The 12,570-nt window shown below is 42.0% G+C and overlaps 1 protein-coding gene across 1 annotated transcript; it reads left to right on the top strand.

The window, feature by feature from the left end:
* The first annotated feature begins 1,886 nt into the window (after positions 1-1,886).
* Positions 1,887-5,057, top strand: LOC128979143 (protein NYNRIN-like). The gene has a single exon (XM_054397248.1). It carries the CDS (start codon positions 1,887-1,889, stop codon positions 5,055-5,057), a length of 3,171 nt encoding a protein of 1,056 aa, XP_054253223.1.
* The last annotated feature ends 7,513 nt before the right edge of the window (positions 5,058-12,570 follow it).

The following is a 12,570-nucleotide window of genomic DNA, read 5'->3' as shown; positions in this document are numbered from 1 at the left end:
GCAGTGAGATCCCAAAACATACCCCACTTGGTTGTATACTTGCCCACTGGGATGAAATTGGAGGCACTCCAGGAGGGTCGACAAAACAACAGACCCTAATTAAATTTTGTACCCGGTGGTGGCCATTATATAAGTTAGGTGATGGAGAAAAATGGCCTGTAAATGGGAGCCTAGAGTATAACACTTTATTGCAATTGATGTTGTTTTTAAGAGGAAAACAAAAATGGGAAGAGTCAATATATGCTGACATGTTTTTCTATCTCCGAGAACATCCTGATCTTCAAAGGGACTGTGGTATAAGAGCTCCCTCAGATCCACTAGTTTTGGCCCTTGAGAAGGAAAATAAGGCTAAGAACAAGAGGCAGGCACATTTGAAAAGGTGTTGTTCTGCATGTAGCATAGGGCAGAGATGCCTTAAACTTGAGGACCCGAAAGACCTGCCTGAGTTTTATCACCCCCCAGGAAAACTGCAAGGGGTAGTGACAGCAGGTCCAGGAGATAACACAGAGGGTCCTGGTAACAGCAGTGATTCTGATAGTGACACTGGAGTTAGCTCCACAACCCAGGCTCTGGGAAGCCCAGTGGCAAGAAGGACCCGAAGACAACAAGTAACTGCCCTGGCTTCCCAGCTACCCATTCAGGCCCCTCTGCGACAAGCAGTAGGGCCAGAGGGTGACCCAGTCTGGATTAAGGTACCTTTTACAAGCCAGGATTTGGATAGCTGGAGGAAAAAGGCTAAAAATTATCGTAATGACCCTACTGGGACAGCTACTCATTTTCGATTTATGATCAGGCAGCATAACCCAGACTGGGATGATATCCAGTTATTACTGGAACAAATGACTGAAACAGAAAAACAATTAATTGAAAGACACGGATTAGAAATAGCAACAGAAAGAATACAAACTCGGGGAGGGGGAGCGAATATAGGGGATGTATTTCCACTCCAAAATCCGGGATGGAATACAAATGATGCCCTGCAAAGAACTAGACTGGAAGAGTACAGGGAATTTATAGCCAGGGGAATGGAAAAAGCCATCCCGAAAACAATTAACTGGTCTGTATTATACTCAGTCAGACAAGGGCCTGGTGAATCACCCTCAGAATTCCTAGATAAGCTGAGGGAGGTCATGAGGAAAAAAACCTCTCTTGACCCTGGGTCAGAAGTAGGTACACAACAACTGGTATCATTATTTATTGGGCAATCTGCTGGTGATATCAGAAAGAAGTTGCAAAAATTGCCAGCTCCACAGGGAAGGGATTTGGAGGCACTTTTGGATGTAGCATGGAGGGTATTCTCTAACAGGGAAGAAGAGAATAGAAGAAAAGAAAAAAGGATGTTGGTGGCAGCGTTGCAGGAAAATAGGGAAACTAAAGGGCCTACCAGGGCACGGTTGGAAAAGGATCAATGTGCAATCTGTAGGAAGAAGGGACATTGGAAAAGAGAATGTCCAGAAAGGAAAAAGGAAAATAGGGTACAGGCACAGCTGGAAGAGGTTGATTAGGGGGGACCGGAGGGAATTACCCTGGCAGACCCTCTGGTTGTAATAAGGCTAGGGGAAAAGGAAAAGAAATTGGAGTTTCTGGTTGATACAGGAGCAACCTTTTCAGTCTTAAATGAAGCTTTGCTACCTTTGGATGAGAGCTATGTTTCTGTGGTAGGGGCTACAGGTCAAACTGAGAAGGCATATTTTTTTAAACCTCTTAAATATAAATATGGTAAAATCTGGGGCTTACATAAGTTTTTATATATGCCAAATGCCCCAAAGTCATTACTAGGAAGGGACTTGTTAGAAGCATTGGGAGCTGAAATTAAATTTAATAAGGGGAAGGTAGAATTTAGGGTAAGGGAGGAACAGTTAATTGAGGTTTTAAGTCTTGCACTAATGAGCCCTCAACGAGATGAAAACAAAATAATAGAAAGTATAAAAGATCAGGTATATCCTGGAGTTTGGGACACTGAGCATCCTGGAAGGGCCAAAAATGCTTTACCGATAACAATAGATCTTAAACCTGGAGCCCAACCAATCAGGATAAAGCAATATCCTTTAAGGAGAAAAGATAGGGAAGGAATTTTGCCCATTATAGAAAAATTTATAAAATATGGGCTGTTAACAGAATGTGAATCATCATACAACACCCCAATTTTGCCCGTGAAGAAACCCACAGGAGGGTATCGGCTAGTGCAGGATCTAAGGGCCATAAATAAAATTACGAGGGACATTCATCCGGTAGTAGCAAACCCATACACTCTCTTAACTCGATTAAGGACAGAGTTAGAATGGTTTACCGTCCTGGACTTAAAAGATGCTTTTTTCTGCCTACCTCTGGCCCCTGAAAGTCAGTCACTGTTTGCTTTTGAATGGGAGAATCCAGAAACTAACAGAAAATGCCAACTGACCTGGACAGTGTTGCCCCAAGGATTTAAAAACAGCCCCACTATTTTTGGAAATCAACTGGCAAAAGAATTGGAGAAGTGGGATCAGCCAGAAGGAGATGGAGTCCTACTACAGTATGTAGATGATATCTTGATAGCAACTCGAACCACAGAAGAATGTGAAAAGTGGACTGTGAGTATGTTAAATTTTCTGGGACTTAATGGGTATCGAGTCTCCCCACAAAAGGCCCAAATAGTACAGCAGCAAGTAACTTACTTGGGATATGAACTGACTGCGGGACAACGAGTACTGGGCCCTGAAAGGAAGGAAGCCATATGCTCCATTCCACTTCCCAACACAGTAAAAGAACTCCGAACCTTCTTGGGAATGACAGGCTGGTGTAGGCTGTGGATTTATAATTACGGCCTGTTTGTCAAACCTCTTTATGAATTATTGAGGAAGGCTGACAGGGCTCTGCAATGGAACGGAGAAGCTAAACAAGCCTTCCACACTTTAAAAAGGGAACTGATGAGGGCACCAGCACTAGGCCTACCTGATGTCACTAAACCCTTTTTGTTATATTCCCATGAAAGTCAGGGAATAGCACTTGGGGTCCTCGCACAAACTTTAGGACCCTATCGAAGAGCAGTGGCATACCTCTCTAAACAACTGGATGAGGTAAGCAAAGGATGGCCAGGATGCCTGAGGGCTGTGGCTGCAGTTGCAGTCAACATTCAGGAGTCCCGCAAGTTCACAATGGGACAGAAGATCACAGTCCTGGTATCACATACAGTCTCTGCTGTGCTGGAAGCCAAAGGGGGACACTGGTTGTCTCCACAACGATTCCTTAAATACCAGGCTATATTAGTGGAGCAGGATGATGTGGAGATCAAAGTCACTAATGTTGTCAATCCAGCCTCTTTCCTCCAGGGAAGTAATGGAGAATCAGTAATCCATGACTGTTTGGAAACAATCGAGGCCACTTACTCCAGCAGACTTGACCTGAAGGAAGAACCCCTGGAGATGGCAGATCATAACTGGTATACTGATGGAAGCAGTTTTGTGATCCAGGGAGAAAGAAAGGCTGGGTATGCTATAACTACAGAAGAAGAGGTGATTGAGGCAGAAGCACTACCAGGTAACACTTCTGCCCAAAAGGCGGAAATAATTGCTCTGACTAGAGCCTTGGAGCTCTCTCAAGGAAAAAGGGCAAACATATGGACAGACTCCAAGTATGCCTTTGGAGTAGTGCATGCCCATGGAGCCATCTGGAAGGAGAGAGGACTATTGTCAACCCAAGGAAAAGGCATTAAGCATGCAGAAGAAATATTGAGGTTATTGGAAGCAGTACAGAAACCAAGCAAAGTGGCTATAATGCACTGCAGAGCACACCAAAAGGGAAACAGTGGTCAAGAAAGAGGTAACCGGTTGGCAGACAAAACGGCTAAAACAGTAGCCAGGGAGGGGAAAGAGGTGGCAGAATTTGTTTTGGTCCCAGATGGTAAACTGACAATTGAGCAAAAGGAACCAGAGCCTGTGTATAACACAGAAGATCAGAAATTAATTAAGGATCTTTTAGGGACTAGGATAGAGAAAGGATGGGCTAGGACACCGGATGGGAAATTAGTCATACCTAGTAACCTCCTTAGGGCATTTGTTCAGATGGAACATGGAAAAACTCACTGGGGAGCTGAGGCTCTGTATCGAAAGTTGGTTCAGGAGTGCATAGCACGAAAATTGTACACAACTGTAGAGCAGGTAACTCGACAATGTGAAGTATGTCTTAGGGCCAACCCCAAGGTGGCGAAAGAAGTCAAGCTTGGACAGATTAGTAGAGGAAATTATCCAGGACAACAGTGGCAAATTGATTTCACTGAACTTCCAAGAAAGGGGGGATATAGATATCTTTTGGTACTTACTGACACCTTCTCTGGTTGGCCAGAAGCATTTCCCTGTCGCACAAACAAAGCTCGGGAGGTTACCAAAATAATGTTACAAGAAATAATACCCCGGTTTGGGGTGCCTGCTACTATTTCCTCAGATAGAGGATCACATTTTGTGGCCAAGGTAGTACAACAAATAAGTAAAATCTTAGGAATTGATTGGCAACTCCACACTCCTTACAATCCACGCTCAAGTGGACAGGTGGAGAAAATGAACCATTTAATTAAGAATCAGATAATAAAAATTGGACAGGAGGCAAAACTCCCTTGGCCGCAAGCATTACCAATTGCCCTGCTGCGAATTCGAACTAAGCAAAGGACTAAGGAGAGGTTAAGTCCATTTGAAATTCTATTTGGAAGACCCTATGTGGTGGGAACAATGAATCCTTCTGAACCAGGGCAGTTTAGAGAAGAAATGTTGAATAGGTATGTTCAACAGATTTATAAGAATTTAAACATGATTAACAAACAAGTGATTGGAACCAATGTGAGGGGACTAGACAAACCAGTTCATGATGTAGAACCTGGAGATTATGTCTATGTTAGATCTCTTTCAGAAAATCCCCTGGAACCCAAGTGGACAGGACCATATCAAGTGTTGCTGATATCCTTCACAGCTATCAAAATCAGAGAGCAAGCTGCTTGGATACATCACACGCGAGTAAAGAAGGCAAAAGGCAGCCCTTGGAAAGCAGAAGAGCTGGGAGATTTGAAGTTGAGAATAACTCGTCAATAATATTTACTTATCTGCTGTTACTTAAAATAGTAATAGTGGTAGCGTGGGATAATAATTTGTATGTACAAGTAATGAGAAATATAACTTTAGGGTTTAAGCTAGAGTCATGTTGGTTATGTACTACTCTCCCAACTGATCAATTAGAAGTGCCACTTTATGGAATACCTCATAAGAATTGGACATTTGAAGTTAAAGTAGGGAAAGATTTTTCAGATCTTACATGCCAATACGGAATGGGGAACGGAGAAAAGGGACCTAAATATGAACTTTTACCTTGGGATGAGAAACAAGAAATTAAAGCATATGCAAGATGTACTGACAGAAATATTACCAGATTCCCATTTGGGAATAGGCATTTTTTAAAAATCTTTGAGTTACCAAGTTGCATAAATACTACTAAAATAGGAAAATTTAGAGAACTCAAGAGGAGGCTAAAACAGTATTATGATTTTAAAAAGCAATCATATTTGAATCAGTGTAAGATGGCTCCAGGTTGGTGGTGGCTGTGTGGAGATAGATATGCACGAAAGAGCTTGCCAGAGAACTGGGAAGGACATTGTGTAGGGGGACAATTGATCCCACAGTATACAATACATAATGAAATAACTACAGGGATTGTAAGAAGTCCCTGGAGAAGGGTAAAAAGAGTACTGAACCCACTAATAGAGAGACCGACGGGATTCCATAGTTTTGTCAGATGGCTGATTCCTATGATAGGAGTGAGTGAATTAGAAAAGGCTATAGTGAATATCTCAGCCAGTATGGAGATGGCCCTTGCAGCAACTGAGGATGCCATTCGTGCAGAGCAGAAGGAAATAGAGAGTCTGCATAAAATTACAGGACAGTTTAAATACGCTCTGGATATTTTATTTGCCAAAGAAGGAGGACTATGCACAATAGTGAATGATAGTTGTTGCACATATGTAAATGAGGAAAAGAAGATAGAAATGGACTTGCATAAAATATGGGAACAAAGTAAGGTATTCCATGAAGTGAGCAGGGATGATATATCATACGGATTTTCAAACCTCTGGGAGAAGTTAACCTCGTGGATGCCCAACATTTTCTGGCTTAAACAATTATTAGTAGGAATTGTAATGATTATCATATTAATAGTATTAATAGTAGTCTTGATTAAGGTAATTATGTGTATTGGAAAGAGTGATGTGAAATCATATGAGAGGTATAAAAATGATAAACTTAGGCATGAGTTGGAAACTGGAAATTATTTTAAGAAAATATAGTATAGGAATATACTATTGGATGGTAGAAAGGGGGGAAATGATTGAAGAAAAGAAGGACTTCCATCCCCTGTATAGACATTCTGTGAAATATGGCCATCCCCTGTCATCTTTAGATAGATAAGGAAAAGCCCAACAAACAGGAACCAGGACTTCCATCCCCTGTATAGATAACCTTTGACATTCTGTGAAATATGGCCATCCCCTGTCATCTTTAGATAGATAACCTTTGTATAGACAGGAGGAAACAGGGTTGCCTGTGTAAACCTCAACATCCCTCTGTTATTTTCACATTGATATATTTCCGAATAAGATAAGAAACATGGACTATATAAGTTGGTACTGAAATCTCTTTCAACACACAGGTCTTTTGGAGAGATCCTACCTGTGTCCAGCGCTGTAATAAAAGCATAATACAAGAAACTTACTGAGTTTCCTGTCCTTCTCTAAATCAGTTCATTGGCTAAAATGGTGGCAAAAGTTTTAGAATTCCTCAGAGCATAAGTTCACTTGAAAATCAGACAGAGGGTATTAAATGAGCAGCTGAGAAAGGGAAATTTTAGTCTAATGTCATAGATTCCTGTGGTGGTAGGGCCAAACAGGTGCAATACAAACCCAGAACAAGTCCTGGTGTGTCCAGTCATGATCCCCCTCCCCACATCCCTCCTGCAGAAGTCTGGGGCATTGCGGGAAAAGGACAAAAGACCCAGGCACCAGTAAGTCTGGTAAACAAAGGAATATGTTTCCCCTTATGGTAAAAGAACAAGTGCACTGGCCATGCTTCTCCTAGACTAGGCCTATATCTTTGCTTTTTATGGTCATGATCGGGCAGAATCCTATTTCATTGGTTAACTATTTGCTTGCTTCAGTTGCCCTATTGGCCCAAATTGAATCTTGGGCAAGTGATAAATAAAGGCCAAATTGTATTTTCCTTGCCTTACCTTGTATAAGATTTGGAAGACAAGCCACGAGTCTTACCCTGAAACCCTGAGAAGCCAACCCTCACTTGCCTTGCAATCTGGAATCCATGTCATGCCTCAGTTCACCCTGAAAGACGCAAGTGCCCTTCACAGTACCACATTGTAAAAGCCCAGGAGCACACAGACATGTCTTGCCAGGCAGAGAGACAAATCCTGAGTAAGACAAGACCCAGGGAACTATCCCCTTTGCAGTGATAAGTCAATACCAGCATAAGCACCTGGTTTGCAAAACCCCAGGACAGCCTGTGAATCCTGGAAGAAGCTTCAAGAGCCACCTGCCACCCCAGCCATCAAGACAGCATGGCTTCTCTGCTGGCAACTAGCACCAGTCTCTTGCCATGCCAGGCACACCAGAGTGCCTCAAAAGCTTTACTGACTAACATGCATCAGCAGCACCCCTCCACTTATGAGTAATTAGTTTACTGCCTCTTTGTTTAACAGTTCTTGTGAGTCTCCCCCAACAGTTGAGCGCCACGTTGTGCCAGGGATTCTTTTTCCCAGTTATCTTTCTGGCTTGCTTAAAATTGTTAAATTGCTGTGTTGCCTAAATATTGTACATTCCCATTGTAAACATATATTCCACTAGTACACCAAACCTATTAGTGAGGGTTTGGCAATTTTTCATATTCTTAATATTTTTATTAATATCATATTTGCCTTATTAATTTTTCATAATCATAGCTAGAACAAATCCCTCTCTTCTTTGAACCAATCATTAAATAATTCAATGTCTCAGGTTGCCCTTTGTGAACTCATAAAAGTAACACTTCCTTTACTAAGGTAGCAAAAATTCAGAGAATTAATTTCATTTTTTAAATGCTAATGAGAGTTAGGTAGGTATTTTTGGTAGGATAAACACTTATCCTCAGCTATGAGGTCAAAGCTTTCATCCCTAAGTGATATTAATATTTTTCCTGGGATTTTTTTTCCTTGCTACTTGTTTGAATGGGAGACAACTCTGCACAAAATGACCACAAGAGATACTGTAGGCAGCTGCTGATTCTCAAAACTAGTAATAAAAGTTAGAAATAAATCATAACTATGTTCTAGAAAAATCTACTTTTTTTTTAATAGAAGAAACTTTCACAAGAAATCAGAGAAGTGAGGAGATGTGCAATATATTGCTCAGTATTAATAGCTACTTACTCTGCTTACACCTAATAAAAGATAATTTAATTACTGTAGTAATCCTTCTCCTTGAAATTAACATCTCATATTAATCTTTGGACAAAATTGAAACAAATGGAAGTAAAATTTGGAATATAAAAGTGCCATCAGAGTTATTATTAAATACAATAAGGACCTTATTGAAACTATCATATTAAGTTGTTTATTTCTTTTTACAGGAGATCCTTACTTCAGTGTTTCCCTAAATAAAATTTCACCATGCAAAATGTTATTATGATTTCCAACATTCATTTCCAGAGGGGTTCCTGCTAGTCTCTAACCATAACTATGATGAAAAGGGGCTACGGACAGCCTGTTGCAATAATACCATCTCCTCATCTATCAAAGCAGCAGATTATATGAGTAGCATCTCATTAGAATAGAAACTCAGAGATGTAATAACCAATGAGATGTAGAATGCTGAGTGCCCACACAAATTCATTGCTATAAAGGATTTTTTACAGTTATTGCTGTAAAAAATATATGAAATTGTAATCACCCGGCCTGACACCAGGAAGAAAGGCATGAAAAATTGAATGAATATTTTTGTTATAGTCTCTATTTTTAAAGTAGTTTTTGAATTTCCTGCTAGTTTTAAGGTGTGATTTTATAATGCAGGATCTTTAGGGGCCAAATTAGGGCCAGAAGTAATCATGTCCTTTCCACATTATTTCTTCCTCCCTTGATACAGTTCAACTATTGGCATCGTCTGTATGTGAGATGGCTCAGGAAACTAAACTTCCCCCTTCTGGTTCTGAAGGCACGTTTCTTGCTGTTGTGTCATGGGTTTTTGTCATACAGAACTTTTTTAACTTTTTTTTTTTTTTTTTTTTTTTTTTAAATCAAACCAGATTCTTCCTGCAGTGTGAGTGTAGGACCAAGCAGAAGCAGAAGGGAGCAGCTTATGTAAACTTATGTCACTCTGGAAGTGACCAAGTAAAAGTAGGATTTTAATTTAGCAATGGCTGTTGGGGATCTTAAGGAAATAAGATAAGAAAAATTTAGTGCTTAGTCACAGATGTCAGAGATATGAAAGCTCCTCAGGTATCCAGGTTCTGAAACCAGTGTTGTGAGTTTGTACAGGTAGATTAGTCAACATAGAGACAACAACATTCACACATTAGAAGGTTATAGGCTCTTCAACTATCTATATTGCTTTCATAAAGATGATAAGATAATAGTAGGTAACTTGCAATCAGTACCCTATTATGACTTTAGATCTTTGGCTACTTGTGGTGTGCTTGTTGTAGGTATGCTTTTTATTTTGTCTGGATATTCCTGAAAACCTACAGATCTGCTTCAACTATCTAAAAAAGCAAGTGAACCATACTACAAAGTTACACCCAAGAGTGCTAAGCTCTGGTAAATGTTCTCTTACATACTAACTGCACTGTTGAGCTTTTACGTGTTCTAAAGCATTGCACAGAATCATAGAATAGCAGTAATAGAATCATAATCATAGAATCACACACAGAATCACAGAATCAACTAGATTTGGAAAACACCTTTGAGATCATCAAGTCCAACTTAGTACCTAGTACCTAACACCTCATGACAACTAAACCATGGCTCCAAGTGCCACATCCAATCTTTTTCTGAACACTTCCAGGGACGGTGATTCTACCACCTCCATGGGCAGCACATTCCAATGTTCAATTACTCTTTCTGTGAAGAACTTTCTCCTCACCTTGAGCCTAAACTTCCCCTAGAACAGCTTGAGACTGTGTCCTCACATTCTGTCACTGGTTGCCTAGGAGAAGAGACCAACCCCCACCTGGCTACAACCTCCATTCAGGTAGTTGTAGAGAGCATAATGTCTGCCCTGAGCCTCCTCTTCTCCAAGCTGGACAACCCCAGCTCCCTCAATCTCTCCTCATAGGGCTTGTGCTCAAGACCTCTCACCAGCCTTGTTGCCCTTCTTTGGACACATTCAAGTATCTCAATGTCCTTCTTAAATTGAGGAGCACAGAACTGGACACAGTACTCAAGGTATGGCCTAACCAGTGTTGAGTATAAGGGGCAGAATGACTTCCTTGCTCCTGCTGGCCACACTATTTCTGATGCAAGCCAGGATGCCATTGGCCTTCATGGCCACCTGGTCACACTGCTGGCTCATGTTCAGCCTATTGTCAACCAGTACCCCCAGGTCCCTTTCTGCCTGTCTGCTCGCCAGGAGTTACAGAACGCAATGCGTGGGTTGGAAGAGACCTCTGGTCTAACCCCCCTGCTAAGACAGATTTGGCTAGATCAGGTTGCATGGTAACATGTCCAAGAGGATTTTAAAAGTCTTCAGTGGAGACTCCACAGTATATCTGGGCAGCCTCTTCCAGTGCTCTGTCACCCTCAACATAAAGATGTTTTTCCCTTAAGTTCAAGTAAAACCTCCTCTGCTCTGGTTTGTACCTATTGACCCTTGTCCTACCTGTGGCCATCATTGGAAACAGCCCAGCCCCATCCTCATTACTTCCACTCTTTAGTTATTTATACACATTGTTAAGATCCTGTCACAGTCTTGTCTCCTGCAGGCTGAAGAGTTCCAGATCTCTCAAACTTTCCTCCTCAGAGAGATGCTTCAGTTTCCTAATTATCCTCATGGCCCTCTGTTTGATTCTCTCTAATAGTTCTCTTTCCTTTCTGAACTGGGGAACTCAGAACTGGACACAATATTCCAGGTGCAGCCTCACCATGGCATAGTAGCGGGAGAGGAGTTTCTCCTTTTACCTGCTGGCCACACTCTTCTTAATGTACCCCCACCTTTTTGGCCATGAAGGCACATTCTTGGTAAACTTGTAGTCCACCAGGTCTCCCAGGTTCGTCTCCCAGATTCATCTCCCTGGTCAGCCCTTAACCAGTACTGATGAATGAGGTAATTCCTCTGCAGGTGAAGGACTACACTTGCCCTTGTTAACTTCATGTGGTTTACCACTTGTGGTGGTTTGGCCCTGTTTGGGGGCCAAATGCCCACCAAAGCCACTCTATCACTCCCCTTCTTAGGTGGACATCTCAAACTTGAACATAAGAGGTTTCACCTCAACATGAGGAGAAACCTCTTTACAGTGAGGGTGATGGAGCATTGGAACAGGTGCCTGGGGGGGTTGTGGAATCTTCTTCTCTGGAGACTTTCAAAACCCACCTGGATGCATTGCTGTGCAGACTACCCTAAGTGATCCTGCTCTGGCAGGGGGGTTGGACCTGATGATCTCTTGAGGTCCCTTCCAACCTCTGATATATTGTAATACTATGCTACTGTGACAGGGAAGAGGGGAAAATATAACAGAAGGCCTGCAATAAGGTAGAAACAATTTAATAACGCTAAGCACAAGCAGAGTAAAGGCTATGTGCAGAAGAAAAAGAAAAGAGAGATGTTGTGTTCTGCTTCCAATCATCAGACACTCTTCACTACTGGGCAGCAGGGTTCTATGTGTAATGGTTGCTCTGAAGGACGCCACGGATGAATATCCCCACACTCTCTTCTTTAACACAGTATATATATCTGAGCTGATGTCATATGGCATGGAATGCCCCTTTGGCCAGTTTGGGGGAGCTAGTGTGGTGAAGGCACCATATGCCCAGAATTATGCCCCCAAATACCACCAAACTTGTCCCAACACATTTTGGTAAGTTCCCCCTTTCACCTCCCTTCCCGGAGAGGGGGACAAGGGCCTAGGTGCCAGCATGTCTCCATAAGGGTTAAACAACTACATGCACCCATCACATGGCATGCTCATGCTCTTTCCATCTAAGGGCATAATTCTAGCTTCACCCTTTCTATAAGGTAAAGCAGGTTGTTGTCAAGTGTGCCCAGCCTTGAGAAATCTATAAGTATTCCCCTCTTGTTTACAATTTGCTCTCTCCCTTTGCTTTCTCTCGCTTCGCTTGAGCTATGTAAGCTCGCAGCGCCTAAATCTTCTCACTTCCACAAGTATACATACTAGAGGCCTCTGCAATACAGAAAGAAGACAGCTCCCTGATCTGCTCAAGGAGCCAGCAAAGAAGATCCCTTCACTGAAGCTACAAAAGCCAGAGTCATAATCCCAGTCATGTCTTCGAGAGGACTGGAGGCCCCGAGGGTAAGCTTTAGCCCAGAAGGGGAGGGACTAGCCCAAGCCTGGCAGTCCAGCACAT

The sequence above is a fragment of the Indicator indicator genome, chromosome Z (genome assembly GCF_027791375.1).
Source record: "Indicator indicator isolate 239-I01 chromosome Z, UM_Iind_1.1, whole genome shotgun sequence".
Classification (NCBI taxonomy): Eukaryota; Metazoa; Chordata; class Aves; order Piciformes; family Indicatoridae; genus Indicator; species Indicator indicator.
Note: the sequence above shows the minus strand (reverse complement) of the source record. Positions and strands in the feature narration are given on the sequence as shown.